At 36.5% G+C, this 16,731-nt stretch overlaps 1 protein-coding gene across 1 annotated transcript in view; it reads left to right on the top strand.

The window, feature by feature from the left end:
* Window positions 1-16,731, top strand: part of LOC306849457 (transmembrane protein 132C) — a gene marked incomplete at both ends in the record, with an annotated part of 217,821 nt that overhangs the window by 135,946 nt on the left and 65,144 nt on the right. The window contains one exon of the mRNA XM_079384494.1: window positions 4,394-4,580. Coding sequence (XP_079240620.1) covers window positions 4,394-4,580 — 187 coding nt within the window. The remainder of the gene's footprint in view (window positions 1-4,393; window positions 4,581-16,731) is intronic.

The raw sequence follows: 16,731 nt of genomic DNA, 5'->3' as shown, positions 1-16,731 counted from the left end.
TGTGTGTGTGCGTGCGTGTGTGCGTGCGTGCGGAGTTCATTGAATTGTCGAATGGAAATGTTGATCAAAATAGAATCCAACTTTCTATCTTGCTCCTTACACTTCTTTTTTGTTGTGTTTTGTTTTGTTTTCCTTTCCTTCCTCTCCTTCTATTATTTTTTACTTTTGACCAGATCTTCTCTCGTCTATAATAAGTTTGACGCAAAAATTGTATGACTACAAATAGTCAAGCAATATTTTCTGTCTCACTTGCATTTCCAACAGCTTTTTTCTCACACCAATTCTTTTAATAATTTATTTATTTTTTCTCCCCAAGAAAAGCAAAACTGCCAGAGTTGTGGGACAGTTTTAAATGTGCTCAGTGCCTATCTCTCTTTTTATTCTCTTCTGGCTCAATATCGCTCCTTTGCTGTCACTCCCGAAAGGCTGTTGCCACACTCTATTCTGTCATCCCTTTCCTGCTGCTGTACCTGCCAGAGCAGCTTTCATATCTCTGCAAATCCCCAAAGACACTTTCTGTCTTCCTCTCTCTCATTTTCTCTGGCTCCCTCTCGCACATGAACTGTATTCCTGCACATGGACTTCAAAGAGAGAGGGGCACTGCAAAATTTGCTGTAGGATATTCACTGTTTATGATGATTCAGATTATGTTTTTTTGCAATATGTGAAATCAAGCCTGTCTTATGGTAACATTAAATGTGTAGGTGTTACAGTTATACTTTCCAATGCAATGTGTGAAAGCTGTATATGTTAAACATTTTTAAACAGGGTTTGTGGGTTTGTTTTTTCCTCATTAAATGAGATTTTTAGCTGAAACCATGGTCCTTTGTCATTCTTAATGTGCAAGTCAGCAGCTACCCATTTTTGAGGAAAAAAAGGGATATCATGGAGCACAAAATGTATACCCCTGGCTTCCGGAAGAATATTTGGGTCTTATGAAGTGAAACGATCCGTCTTTGCAAGAAACTGAAAATTATTACATGTAATCCGGAGCCTCAGGAAATTGGGGAAATCCAATTATTTTCCACAAACTGGTTCAGTTTTGGTTGAACTCTCTTAATTGAAATAAAGCTGAAATAAAATACAAATATTGAATTTAAATTTTAATTAAATAAATAACAAAATTAAAAATGCTTAAAATTAAAACATTTAAAACAAATAAACACTTTCAGCACCAAAAAAGGTAAAACTGTCAATATTTGTGTTTTCAAGATGGACCAAAGGGATAAACAATGATTTTAAGGTGAATTTCTAGGTGATGGCATAACTCACTGGACTGCACCACATTTTGTTTTTTACGTAGCATAAACAAGTACACACATACACACACACAAAATTAATTAAAATCCTCAGCTGCACAGCATTAACCTTATTATATTCAAAAGTAACTAATGGTGATTTGCAAGATAATTAAAGTTCAGTCAAGTATTCATTTGCACTAAGTGCATGAGCATGGTTCTGTGCTCTACTCTGGGCCTCTGATTCTGACTTTGCGATTGTGTTGGTCCTCAGAACAACTCGGCATCTGTTTTGACAGGCTGTTGTGAAACTTTGAGGACGTGTGTGCCATGGGACGAGTGAAACGAGCAGTGTCAGTGTTCCTGAAATGAAAAGCGTTTTCTCCATTTTCATTTGCCATTCAGTGCACCTCTCTGTTTTGTCAGGAAAATTGGGTTGTTGATTCACAACTGGGATGTTTCTTTTCAAACTCGGTGTCTGACTCTCTTGCTGTTCGATGATAGGTTGATAATTTGTGTGAAAGATGCTCTCAAGAGATAGAGTTGTCATAATGAAACTGGATTTGGGGTGCTGTTTTCTGTAAATGTGTAATCAGGAAACGTCTATGCACTCTGAGAGATGTTTCTGCTATTATCGTGTCCCTGTTTCTTCTTGCTACAAAAAGAATGTCTAGAGCCTGCCATCAAATGGGCTTTGTGTAGAAACATGTAGATTAATTGGCTTTATTACAGTCAAAAATATTATTTAACATGCTGCATGCTTGTTTTTATGAGCCTGTTACCATTTACATCAAAAAAGTAAACCTGTTTGTTCAGATGTAACATTTGGAAAGTCTGATTCATTGCAGTGAAGTGAACCTGTTGGTTCAGATGTAGCATTGGAAAGTCTAACTCCTTGTAGTGAATCGGTTAGTTCAGATAGTTCTGCCCCTCATGTAGCACTGGAAAATCTGACTCATTGTAATGAATCTGTTTGGTCAAATGGTCAAAAATTATGTCCCTCATATGTAAGAGTGGAAAGCCAGATACATTGTAGTGAATTGGTTTGTTCAAATAGTCCTGTCCTGTGTGTGTTCACTGTGTGTGTGTGTGTGTGTGTGTGTGTTTGTAGAGCACAAATTCCAAGTATGGGACGCCTCACATCCTTTCCTTCCTTTTCCTTCCTTCCTTGTTGCCTCTCTCTCAAGTACTATGTAAATACACATGCATATTTTCTATACAGCTGTAAATATAGAGTAAATAATGCACAAATCTGTACATAAATCTTCTGTTCTAAATTCATGAACATTAGTATTTATTGTTAAGTCCTATTTAAATGTTTCTGTTCTCATGTCAGATATGTATGTATATTTGTATGTATGTATGTATGCATTTATGTATCAGGAGCTTCTTGAAAACCACAACAAAATCCTTGTGTATTTGCGCACACTTGGTGAAAAAATCTGATTCTGATTCTGATAAACAAACCTATTCACTACAATGAATCAGGCTTTCCAATGCTACATATGAGGGACAGAACCACTTGAACAATCTAATTCACTACAATGAGTCAGACTTTCCAATACTATTATATGTAGCATTGGAAAGTCTGACTCATTGTAGTGAATTGGTTTGTTCAAATGTTCTGTCCCTTATGTGTAGCAATGGAAATTTGTTCTGTTCTGAATCTGTTCATTTAAACAGTTCTCTCCTGTATATCATTGAAAAATACAGTTCTAGTTGGTCAGTTAATTTAGACAGCCTTTTCTGTATGTAGCATTGAAAAATCTTTCAAAGCCAGAGTCCTTCATTCAGACAATCCTCTCTCTCATTGTAAAGTCTCATTCATTGTATTGAATCAGTTCTTGCCCTGTACATTCCCTGTGCTATGTTTAGACTAGAATATGTTATGTAAAAAGGATTTGTATTGTTGTTTAGGAAAGATTTACCTCTTCAGTTTTGATAATGTCAGCCTAATTGGGATTGTTCATGCATTCAACCTCACTGTTTTGTTTCAGAGAGAAAAAAAAAAAAAAGAAAACACCTGAATTATTGTCTGTGTCCAAAAGCTTAAGCAGCTGACTTGTTGCCTCACTTTCCTACCAGGCTTTATAGGCAATGTTTGTGCAATTAAAGTAACTAACAACTAAGCAAATGTTATTAGCCTACTTCAATACTAATTTCACACTAGTAATGACATTATAAGTGGAAAAGGTTGGCCCAAAATGCACATGTACACACAAACTGACCACAAATTGCAACTTTCAGAAGCCATTAGTTTATTGGATAGTTATTAGATAGTTTATTTTCTTATGAATATTGTCCTTTTTCCACGTCCATTTTTTTTAGCTTATAGCGAATCTTAACTTTTTCAGAGCAGTAACTCTCAGACTACTTTAAATGAATAGTAGCTTGTAACTTGGTAAACTACATTTTCAGAGAACCTTCTGGTCTCTGGATCTATCCTGGCCATTTGCTTGAAAAGTTCAGGAGTTACTGATGTAAAGCCAAGAAAAACATTAGAAACAGTGTTGTTGTTCTTCAACTCTGCATGCAATTTGAGGCAAGGTGATCACCACCTCAGGCAGAAAATGAAGTTTCTGTTTCTTTGTTTCTTTTTCTTGCTCTCTCTCTGTGTCTCTCTGTCTCTCTGTCTCTCTCTCTCTCTCTCTTTCATTCTTCTGTTCCTGTCAGTTGCAGTCTCTGTATGTGTCTACCTCCATCTGTTCCCTGTCTCTCCATATCACTTCCTTTCTTATACCTCCTGCCTTACTTTTCCCCTCTGTTGGGTTTCTCCTCTCTATCCTTCTTTTAATGTGTTGCGGTGCGGTAATCGCTGAGAGCTGTGTCATTGCACTCAGCAGCTCTTTTATGATGCTTCTCACTTGCGCTTCTCCTTGTTCCTTGATCGACTCATGACGGTAAACTCTAAGTGACTTGACGTGGCTTCAAACCTGCTTCCTCTGGAGACTTGTTACATCACATGATCTGTTATTTTCAACTCTCTCTATGTGGTCACATGTGTCAGGTGCATCGTTTTTGAACATAAAACATGTATAATTCTCAGCGTGCATGGTTCTTGACCTTGCGGCCTCTCTCTCAAAATCATGCCATGGATTATTTGAAAACTGTCAGTTTCAAAGCACCTTTCTGTCTCTCTCTTTCTCTTTCTTCAGTGTGGAGCCGGGCTGGCAGAGGGTGGTTCAGGTGGATCTGGAGGTGGACGGTGTTGGAAGTACAGTAGGCAGCAGGTCCATTTCCTGGGCGGTGGAATACCCGGGCATCAGGGCCGGCAATGAGGAAACTGAGACGCACATCCACCTGGCACAGAAAGACCTAGTTGGCATCGTGCCGCTGGCTATGGTGAGAACATCGTCATTTTGGCGGTCTCTCAGGGAGGCGCTGTGTCTCTTCGGGGAGTTCTGGGACTGACAGATAAAAGAGGCAGGCGGTCATGCTTTTTAGTTGACTTTGATATAATGTTAAATAAACCATCTGGGTTGTCATGACCATTTTTCGGATTAGCATAATCTCACGTTTTGTCTAGTAAAAATCTTGAAGACACGAGTGACCAAAATCAAATATTTAAAATTACAACTACAATTATCTTTTATATGCATAAATAATTTGTATTCTACACTTTCAGAAAAAAAAAATGACACAATAGCTGCCACTGGGACGTATCCTTTCAAAAGGTACTAATAGGTGCCTAATATTAACTCTCCCTGGCAGAGTATTATATTAAGTCACCAGTTATTTATTTATATATTTATTTATTTTATTTGCTTTTAACAAAAAGGGAACCATTAATAACATTAACAATATGTTCTTCAGTTTAGAAAGTGTAAGAAAAAATAATTACATGTAAGTGGATACAACTAAATTTTATACAGCCATCATTTGTTAATGTTGTGGACAAAGTGAACTGCTGAATAATTAAGACATGTACATGTATGAATATATATATATATATATACGCATACACATACATATAACATGTACCCAAACACCTATATATATACATATTATATAAACATGTATACACACCTACACATACACATACTATACATACAAACCTCTTATACATTACACACACAAAATACTGTACATGTCCAATCCTAACTGTGTTTGCTTTCAAATTCTTAAATGCATACATACTTTCAACCTGTAGGGGAATTACAGCTAAGACCCAAGGACCAGGTGTGTTGAATGAAGACCAGGAGTCAGAGATGCAATCAATTAGAAAATTTACTGAAGAAAATAGTTTGCAGTTTCATCAGCAGAAGACAGCTTCAGTACTCGCGATGGAGTTCTTGGGCCGCTCTGCGTACAATTCGTAAACACCAGCAATTATACTCTAACAGAGGTTGCTAATTGCGTCAATGCATAAGTAAGCAAAATTCTGATTGGTTCTAAAACTTAGATAAACTTTTTCCACATATGGACGTAAGCACTTCAAGCATATCTTCAAATGATTATTGTAGGCATCAGCAATCAGGAGTAAGACAAAATAGGTGTCCAGACACCTATTCCAGATAAGGATGGCGGCAGTGATGACTTTCCCGAAGACAGTCTTCTCATTTAACACAGAGAAAAGATGCCGACACACACACATACACACAGAACACTTATCTGCATTTCAAGGTTGCCTAGCTCTAGCAAGCATCTTATCAGGATGGTTGGTTACACACATACTATGCAGTCATTTTGGAGAGTAGAAATACAGGATAGAACAGGATTCTTTAATATCTGTTATTCAAACACATAAAAGTCACCATTCTCTCCGTCACTCGTAGCTCACATAGATGGGAGGTCATCCTGACCTCCTGGCATGGCCTTGTGACCCTAAGGAAATAATAGACTCCAGCATGGTTACACATCACTCTTGCTACTCTAAAAAGACTACACACTTCAATCTGTATTAATATAGATGGCACTACTAACTTAAGCCAATCATCAAATAATCTGGGAGGTTAAATACTGATCACTAAGTTGATTAATAATCAAACGAGACATAATGCAATGATCTTACTAAGAAATAATGTAATAATATGATTAATATCAATCTGGAGGATATGGTGGATCAATCTCCACTCCATCCACTCCTTCACCACATATGCCTATATTCAGACACTTGACAGTGGAAAATAATTTAACTAATTAAAACATAGAATACATGAAGAAAAGAAAAGGTACTAGTTACATTAACACCACTTCTTACTTGTTTCCTTTAATATTAACATAAGCAAGAACTAAAGGTGGTAACACACTAATCTGATTGCCGGATATCAGTTCCTTGTCGAAAAATTAACAAACTATATATACAATTATTTGAAACACTCAGAGTGCACACTAAACCATTTAGAAGTTATGTCATTGTTAATTAATTATTTTATAGGGTTCCATATTTTTACAAATATCTTATGTCTAACCATCTTATAGCTCAGCTCTTCTAGGGATAACACATATTTTAGGTCTCTAAGCCAAATTTCAAATACAGGCACGGACTCAGACTTCCATTTCTGAAAGAATGTACCTTCAGAGATTTTAAAATTGTTACATATAAGGGGGAAAGGGAAGTGGTGTGTGGCCAAGTATGGTGACCCTTACTCGGAATGTGTGCTCTGCATTTAACCCATCCAAGTGTACACACAATAGTGAACATACACCCGGAGCGGCGCCTGGGTGCTGTGCCTTGCTCAAGTGTCTCACCTCAGTCATGGTACTGAGGGTGGAGAGAGTGTTGGTTATTCACTCCCCCCACCTGCAATCCCTGCTGGACCTGAGACTCGAACCCACAACCTTTGGGTTACAAGTCCGACTCTCTATCCATTAGGCCACGGCTGCCCCTATCCTCTATACTGTATGTGATTCAGAATGATGAGCAGAATTATCAGAGTCCAATTCCACCAACGCCTCCAAAACTTGTTTACTTCTTCATGGCACCAATTTTTTTCTTGGTAACAATAGCTATTTTGATTTATATGCTGTTGAATGTTTGGTGGTCATATAAGCTTACTTATGCGTAAACAACTTCCGTCATTGCCACCTGGTTTTCACAGATCTTTTTTGCTTGTTTTGGATTAGGAATGGGCTGTACCACTTCAGAAGACCCATAACTGTGCTACCTAACGACAGTAAAAACACAGATTGCTGTAATAAATGTCAATGCGTTGTGTTGTAAATGATGGAAAATGTCATCAGTGGATGAGAAAAAATTAATGTGCTAATATGTACGCTTTAGGTACTATTATGCACCCTTACAAAGTTGTGCCTTTTGAAAGGGTACCACCCCTGTTTTTCCTGTGAGTATAAATTTTAACTAATTCATTTTACCTTTGAAACAGTTTTTTGTCAAATAAAATTAGGTGTGAATACTTGTCATGTGGCAAATTAATTAGATTTTTTTGGTCTAGTGAATAGTGCTTGATTAATCGAAAAAAAAAAAAAAAAAAACTTTACCAAAATACTGTAATTGCATGTTTTTAGGTGGTCTTATATTGTATGTTGGTTGAGTAAAAGTTATGCATTTAGTTTTAAATCTAAATAATTAACCATAATTAAGAATCAATTTACAGGAATTATCCAATCTAAGGCTTTTATTAAATCACATCTACTTTTAAGTTTACATTTAATAACTCACCAAACAACCGTTTGTAATTCAAGAAAGTGCAACATTAATCTCTTATAATCATTATTAATCAGAACAATCAGTGCAGACAGAAACCATTTTAAGGACAGCTTGCAGGAAGGAAATGTGTTTATTGATGTAATACTTTATTATTTTTCTCTGATTAAGAACAGCAATCAGCCTTGAATGTGCAGAAAATTATTCAGAGGTTGCTCTATTTCTTCACATATGTGCTATTGAGGAGTTCCAGAATAATTAAATTTCATTATTTTTATTGTAATTGTGCTTGAATCAAATTGGCTTGAAATAGTCAATTTTCAAAGAATGTTATTTGAGTCATTTAAATAATTTTGCAGATAATTTTTATGTGTGCATATGAATACACTATCAATCATTACCCCCTTTCTTGCTAATCCTTGTGTAATAATTATTAATCATAAGGAAAAATCTAAGCGAATATGCAGTCTCCAACTGGGATCTACACAAACATCAATGGGTCTATTAATGAGAAGGACAATAATAAATATATAACAATTAGATATGTCACTTAAACTCTTAACTCTTAAAGGTTAAGAGTGCTGGAATATGTTAAAATTTTCACATTTGGCTAAATACAGCAGATCAATTTCCATCTCTCTTGACACATACTTCTTACATTTCTGAAATCAATAATGCTTTTTTCCATTTGTCCATGCAATAATGGAATCAATTTGCTGCAGTCACTTGATTCTTTATGAATTCTCTCCCATATGTTCTCTGTCTCCAATAGTTTTCCATAAGGTTGCAAGTAACATACAAAATTATATCTCATTTATAGTTAATCCAACATATGATACCTCAACATATTTACATTTTCGATGAGATATTAGTGCAATACAACATCTGTGATGGTGTATTAATTAATCACCCTCCTGTGCCCTCTCATCTGAGACCCTGTTTGGCCATCTGAGGGACTTCAAAAGTCTTCAACAGCTGGGATTCAGTGCTGTGGTGAATGCTGTCACACTTCACTGTCCCCTCGCTAATCATTTGGCAGAGCTATACAAGGTTCCTGTGCCACTTGCTGCTTGTTGGTTCACCCCGTAATTGTCTGGCACGTGGTTGTGGTATTTGAGGTCTAACGGGAGAGTTTTGGCCAGGATGAGGCTCTTGCTCCAGACTCTTTAGGGCAGAGTGAGTGGCTTGGCTATCGCTTAGCTCCAGACGAGGTCTCAAGTGGAGGAGCTCAGGGAGTCATGCATGACCAGGCAGAAGGATTTCTCTCAATTTTTGTGTTTTGGATGCTGAAGAGGCATCCGCTCTGTGTTTGATGGTTTTTCACGTTTTTCATGTGTAATTAATATATTTATTCAGTAAGAATGCATCAAATGGATTAATGGTGACTTTTCTGAGAACATTATAGCAGAGAAAACTGGTCCTAAAGTTGGAAAAGTTACATATCATGGAGTTATGTAGTGTTAATTTGTGTAAATCTTGTGTTAATGCATTACTTTTTTATGCAATTCGCTGTACTAAATTAGCTAACGGTCCTAATTAGGCCTGGGTTTACAATATCAATTCATCCATTTTAATTAGTCTTCATTTTGATGAACCAATATGATTTTTAAATCCCAAGATCTTTTTTTTTAAGTCTGTGCTGTTTTCTGTTGATGCATGAACAAAACTTCACTAAACATTACTTGCAGGTCACCTGCTATCCAACAATTGCAGTAAACTTTGTGTTGTGTTACTTTGATAGCTTTTAATACCTGATATACGTACTCAAAATCAAATTCAAAGCAAAGCTGAACTTTTGAGTTAAAAAGGTGTTGTAGCTGAATGACTTCCAGCCGTTACCTCTGCCTCCCAGGCAAACATCTAATTAAACTCCACTCCACGTCCTTTCATGGGTTTTCAATCCTTTGATAAATGCTGTTCTATTGCTGTTCATTTCATGAATCAGCACATTAAAGATGAAATCAGACAGCTGTATCACTGCAGACAGTGCTGCTTTTCCACCTGAACACTACTTTAGCTATCAACTGTCAACACTAAATATTATTTCCATAGATCTTCATTTGATAATCCAGATTTGACTTAACTCACTTTTCTTAAAAAGGTGTCTGTTTGGGTTGTGAATTTGCTGTTTAAAACACCTCCCAGGTTCCTGGCTGATCTAACTGACATTAGTGTTGTCAAATCCAACTGTGCAGTGATGTTGAGGTCAGTCAATACAGCCTGGATGATGATGAAGAGTTCGGTCTTTGCAAGATCATCTGGAGATTGCGTTCACAGGAAAAGTTTTCTGCAGACATGGTGGGGAGCCAGGAGAAGCTGTGTGCCTGTTTAAGTGGGCTCAGTGAGCTGGTGGGTGGCAATACCAAAGCCATATATACTGTAATGATATTAGTATGAAACAGTATATAGTTTTCAAAGGATTTTTTATGTATTTATTCATTCTTATTATTGCATAATCTGTAGGGAATTATCTGTAAAGCTAGGTAGCAATACATTATACATGACAGATCATTGAATTATTTTCTAATTTTTTTATTCAGAACTTTTTAATTCAAAATATATGATTTTTCATAAAAGCTTCAGCATAGGAACAATTTATAACTCTTGAGTTAAGAGCAAAAGACTCAGGAAACAGTAACATTATAAAACATTAATTTGAAAAGCCTATATCCATCCATCCATTACTATCAACCAATCAGATTTTAAAGCTTGACTTGATTTTGATTGGCATTCATCTCAACCTATGATTTTCATTTAATTTTTAAAGAAGGTCTTATATTATTCCAGTAACATGTCCCACCTACAAAATCGCTTCCCATGTTAAGCTTTTCTCTGACGTAGGCCAGTATCTTGACATTCAAGGACCTGTACTTTCTGGGTGATTGTGTAATAAGAATAAACCTGTTCTTCACTCCAGTGAATCATTTAATCATTAAAGTTCTGGATACACATCATAAGAAACCTGGCCGCCAGGAGCAGTAATTCATTTCGAACAGCCCCGGGCGAAAACTAGAGAGGTGAACGTGGGATCCAAAAGCCATTGCACTGAGAGAGTCACCTCAGTTAAAATGCTAACCCACTCACGGGCCAGTGTGGGAGTTTCCCCTGAGCCAAGCACTCTGGTGGTCGGATATCAGATGAAGCACGGTGATGTACTGCTACCGACCTTTCCTCAGACGCGCATCCTGGAGGAGGTTACGAGCCCCCCTGTAGGAGCTGATCTTTGGGGCCCGATGACATGAATTAAGCGGAGCGTGAAGAGCCCGGCGCAGAAAGGCAGTGTGATACCGCCACGGCCCGAGTGAGTCCCACACCGAGGGTCACTGTAATCTCGATTAATCACCTCTAACAGATGGCCTCCACCGAGAGAGAGAGAGAGAGAGAGAGAGAGAGAGAGAGAGAGAGAGAGTGAGACAGCTCAAGGCTATGTTGACAAGAGTGTTGCCTCAGCTTTGCTTTACATCAAGCTTTCATCAGTAATTAGTTTTAATTAGGCTAACAGGCCACATTGTCTTTGAGCCGTGATATGGAGCTAATAGGGTTATAAGGGGTAGAAATAATCCTTTTAAATGCAGTAATCTACGAGTGACCTCTGTGCAGGTCGCGGGTTTTGAACATAAATGATCAGAAATGATTCATAGCTCCGGTGCCGTCCGTCCATATTTATGGATTATTAGCTTTCTTGGCCCGTATCTGTCTTCTCTTGCGCTCTTTCTTATAATTTGATGCATATTTTTCAATTAATGGTGTCCTTCTTGTTAATCAATTTGAACAAAAGGACGTTTAATAGCTTCTCTAAAGCTCAGTAACTCAACTGCGCTGCGACAGACCTCTGGGATAGACCGAGAAAGAGAGAGAGAGAGCGCATCAAGGGACAGATGAAGAGAGCTGAAGTTTTATGAGAAAATTTTCCACTTTGAAAAACATACTGTGAGAGCGGTGGAAAGGCTCTCAGGTGTACATCGGCTGCCTGACAGAGACTAAATTTGTCATCTATTTCAATACCGCGTGGCAGAAATGACTCTGAGGAGAGGAGTGGAACGAGGGATGAAAAAGAGAGAAAAATCAGCTGAGCCTTATGAGTGAAAGAAGGTGAAGATGGAAGATATTTCCACCCCTGTGTGTGTGTCTCCCGTCCAGTGTGTGTGTAATATGATGCGTTATGTGGGTCATGTGAAGATAGATCTGCTGCTCAGTAATTGAGGCAGATCAGATTTGTCAGCAGAGCAGGAAGCTGTTCTTTGAGCTGACTTTTGCTCAAACACACACACACGCATGCAGTGATTTTAGCATTGATTAGCCCAGTGCTTTCATTATTACAACTGCATCACAGACAAGGAAAGTGGAAGAGGACAATATTACACACTCCAGTGATGAAGAAACACAATATGGAAATTAATCCAACAAGATCTGTCTTTCTAATAGCCCACCCACATTTGTAACTGATTTAAGACTACATGGGAAGCAAACAAACACCCCCTTCCAACCCCACAAAACTATATCAAAAAACAGTAGTATGGAGAGTTTGGGGTCTTTAAGATTTTTTTAGAGTAAAAAGAATTAGTAAAAACTGTAAAATATTGTTACAATTAAACAAAACTGTTATCTATTTTAATATATTTTAAAACATAATTTGATGCAACGCTGAATTTTTCAGAAGCCATCCCTCCAGTTTACAGTGTCACGTGGTCCTTCAGAAAAGAATGATGCATATTCATCATTCTAATATGCTTCTAATTATCAATGTTAAAAGCAGTGTTTTTTTATTGTTTTTGTTTTTGATGATGAATAGAAATGTCAAAAACAGCATTTATTTGAAATAGGGTTTTTTTGTAATATTATAAATGTCTTTACTGTCGCTTTTGATCAATTATGTCCATTGCTGAATAAAGTTTTTTTTTTTTATCTTTGTATCTTATCTTATCTTATTGACCCCAAACTTTTAAACAGTAGTTTAAGAGAGGATGTATTTAAAAAAAAAAAAATAATGCATGAATGATTTTTATCTATTAAAAAACTGCTATGAAATAATAAGTTGGTGTAACCACACTTTGCCTTTGAAAATACTTTATAAAGTATTTTGTTGTTGTTGTTGTTGTTGCAAGTATCTTGGAGAATTTACCAGTTATACTATGGATTTAGACTTTAGTATTAATTCTTTCTGTTTCTTCATGCAATCTTAGACTGACTGGATGATGGTAAGATCAGATCTCTTTGAGGATCTCCCTTTTGTAGAACTCCTTTTTCATAAAAATAGTCTCACTGGATTATTATAATATTTGCAAACATAATGTTGTGAAACCTAACATTTATATTTCCTATTGATCCACCAAAAGAAATAAATAACCTTCTTAAAACAAGCATTATTAATGTGTTTAGACTTTTACACAGTACAATATGTAGTAATACAATAAGTATAAAATATAACCAAGCACCATCGTTCGTTCAATCGACTTGATCAGCTTTAATCTACATGCATCTGTGCAGGATATCATACAGTCTATAGAGTCTCTCTGAAGTCATGTTTTATTGAGAATCTATAGCAGAAACATGTACCATTGATTTTAATGGAGCAAAGATTAGTGTTAATTGGGCTCTAAGTTAACCGTGAACCCTGCTCCACAGCCGATTTCATTGATTAACTAAATCACAGTCACATGTAGTCTTCATTGATTTTTTTTTAGAATTCAGAAAATTAATGGCTAGAAATGTTTACGACAAACATTAACAATTCATATAAGAGCATCATGAGTGGCATTTGCATTGGAAACTGGGCTTTCGAGTTTTTGTCCTGTCTTGAAGTCTGTTTAGCAATAGTTTGCAGACAAAACTACTAATGCCATTGTACCCATTTGGCACTTTTTGAGCTGCAGGAATAAAGCTGAACTCACAAAAACACTCTCTAGTATGTCAGCTAAAAGCTGTGGCTGTTCACCACTCTCTGTTTTTAACTCTGTGTTTAAATGGGCTTTCACAGAGCAATAAGTTCCTGCCCCTGATGTGATGGTCCACTCTCATGAAAGTCATTTTACTCTTGGCTCAACATCCAGTGCTGCCAGCTGTACATTAATAACCAGTAAGGATAACATGTTTCCAGATTAGTTCAGTCACACAAACACCCTCTTCCACCCCTACTGCATATTCAGACACTAGAATGCAAAAAAAACAACAACAAAAAACAGAATGTGTTTGTTGCTTTTTTAGAACAGATGTGCTAGGAAGCATATAAATGCAGAGTTTTCAGTGGATGTTCTCTGGAAAGCATAGCATGTGGTTTGGCATTTAAATGCACCAGGTTTGTGGTGTGGTTTGGGTTGTGTGGAGGTCCTCAGGGTTTGAGTTAATTTTTGTGGTGCAAAGATGGAATATTGTGCATTATGCTAGCTATTTTTGAAACACTGAAACATTTGTTTTGTTCAGCCTGTATTCTTAGTTTGTGTGGTGTTCATGTACAGCCAGAACTGGAATTCTAATGATTTTTTCTTTTCTTTTCCTCTCCCTTTCCTTTCCTTTTCACTTCTTGTTCTTTCCTATAATTTTTACTTTGTCCTCATTTTCTTTTCCACTTCCATTTTTCCTTTCCTTTCCTTTCCTTTCCTTTCCTTTCCTTTCCTTTCCTTTCCTTTCCTTTCCTTTCCTTTCCTTTCCTTTCCTTTCCTTTCCTTTCCTTCTCTTCCTGCTCTCCTCTTCCCCTAGGCTTTGATTTAGACTATGCAAGTGTATATTACATTTCTTAGCATGCTGTGACACACATTCTCTCCACAATGACAGCTCTGAAATATGAATCCCTGGTGCCTAATCCATTAGTCTCTCTCTCCTCCTCTCTCTCCTCCTCTCTTTCTTCCCTCTCGATCACTTGCTCTTTAGTTGAATTAGCATGATAAAGTGCAGTAGTTAATTGGAGCAGCCATGGAGTTCATATGTGCCATAACGCAGGTAATGTTAATGAACAGGGCTCTCGAGCGCTGATGAATAATGTCCTATTCACACACATTTCTTATACTCAGTTCATCTAAATACTGGTGTGCAATTCACAAACATCTTAAATGAGATTTTTCATTTTTAAATAAGAGAGAACATTGTCACATACTCGGTGTTTGTCTGTGTGCGCAAGTCGGTCAAAAACACTCTTGTGCATCAGGTGCTCTATTATTTTCTATGATGAGCACTTCAGAAATCTTAAACAAATTTTCAAGGATGCACATTGATTTAAAACTCTTTCAAGCTTAATAGAGCTGCAGTTTAGCCGTTTCATCCTTTGATCACAACACAATTCATGTTGTCTAAAATCATATTTCCTGCATACAAAAGCACACCAATAATCCAAACAGGAAATGATTTTCCCCTCCGTCAAAGAGCTAGAGACAGCAAAAGAGAGAAAGGCCTCAGTGAATCTGCTACCATAGCATCTAAATCTGCCCTCTATTTAGTTCTCATTAGTTTGTTTGAATATTTATTTATGCATTTATTTGTGTTCACACCGTGCTTTCGCCAGCATCTCGAGTGACGGTCTGAAGAAAAAGGAGCTGACAGCTGTGCCTGAGGCAACAAGAGACGATGTTACTGCACGTATGTGTATATGAGTGTGTGTGTGCGCGAGGACCAATTGTGGCAGAATATGTGAAAGGATGAAAAGAGAATGACAGCAATTATTCCAGCCCACACAGCTCACTGGTCCCCTCCTAATGTGATCCCGCCGCAGAGCTCCTGTTCCGCTGTTGCAGCTCTCTGAATGCCAGACCAAGACACACGCAGAATATTAACGTCCCTGATACTGAGTGAGATTTCAGATGCAATTTCAGATCTGTTTAGTGGCTGGAACATCAGAACACAACTGAGAAGGCACATTCATTTTTCAGTGAACTCTTTCAAACACTGATTCAGTTGAGGTATCATTGAGCAGTGTTTATACAGTCAATACAATCCTGTCTTTTCATTGAACTTTTTAATGAAGTTTTAATAGTGGACAAGTGCAGTATTTCTTAAAATTAATGAATGTCTATAAATTAATACAGCTTGAGTTCTCCAAGCCCGCATTTATTTGATCAAAAATACAGCAACAACTTGTGTGATGCTACATTTTCAGCAGTCATTACTCCAAGTCTTCAGTGTCACACAATCCTTCAGAAATAATTCTAATATGCAGATTTTCTTCTCAAGAGACATTTATTCTTATTATCTGCGTAATATTTTTCATAGAAACTAATACAACTTTTTCATGTTTCTTTGATGAAAATTTAAAATAACAGAATTTATTTAAAATATTTTTTAAACATAATAATTTATGCACCCTTGTCAGATAACAGTATTAATTTCTTTAAACAAGTACTATATCATTTATATTTTAAACAAAAATTACAGTAAAGTAATTGACATTTCAAGTAAAGTAAGTAAAGTAAAACAACATATTTTGTTAACTATTTATTTTAGGGTGTCCTAAAATAATAAAACATGCAAATAAAACATGTAACACATGTTACACGTACTTACTATTATAATAACAATGAATTATGCATAATAACATGCAAGTAACCCTAAACCAAACCCTAATCCTAACCCTAACCATTTATAAAGTATTACTATTATTATTTAATATTGCTCAGTATTTAAATGTATAATTACACTGTAACAAGGACACCTTAAAATAAATTGCAACTGATATTTTTTATATATTTTACTTGAGAATATGATTATCATCCCTCATAAAGTTGTCCAGATGAAGTTCTTAGAAATGCATATTACTAATCAAAAATTACGTTTTGATATATTTACAGTAGGAAATTTACAAAATATCTTCATGGAACATGAACTTTACTTAATATCCTAATGATTTTTGGCATAAAAGAAAAATCTATATTTTTGACCCATACAATGTATTGTTGGCTA

Source organism: Barbus barbus (genome assembly GCF_936440315.1).
Source record: "Barbus barbus genome assembly, chromosome: 29".
NCBI lineage: Eukaryota > Metazoa > Chordata > Actinopteri > Cypriniformes > Cyprinidae > Barbus > Barbus barbus.
This window is presented reverse-complemented; position numbering and strand designations above follow the sequence as displayed.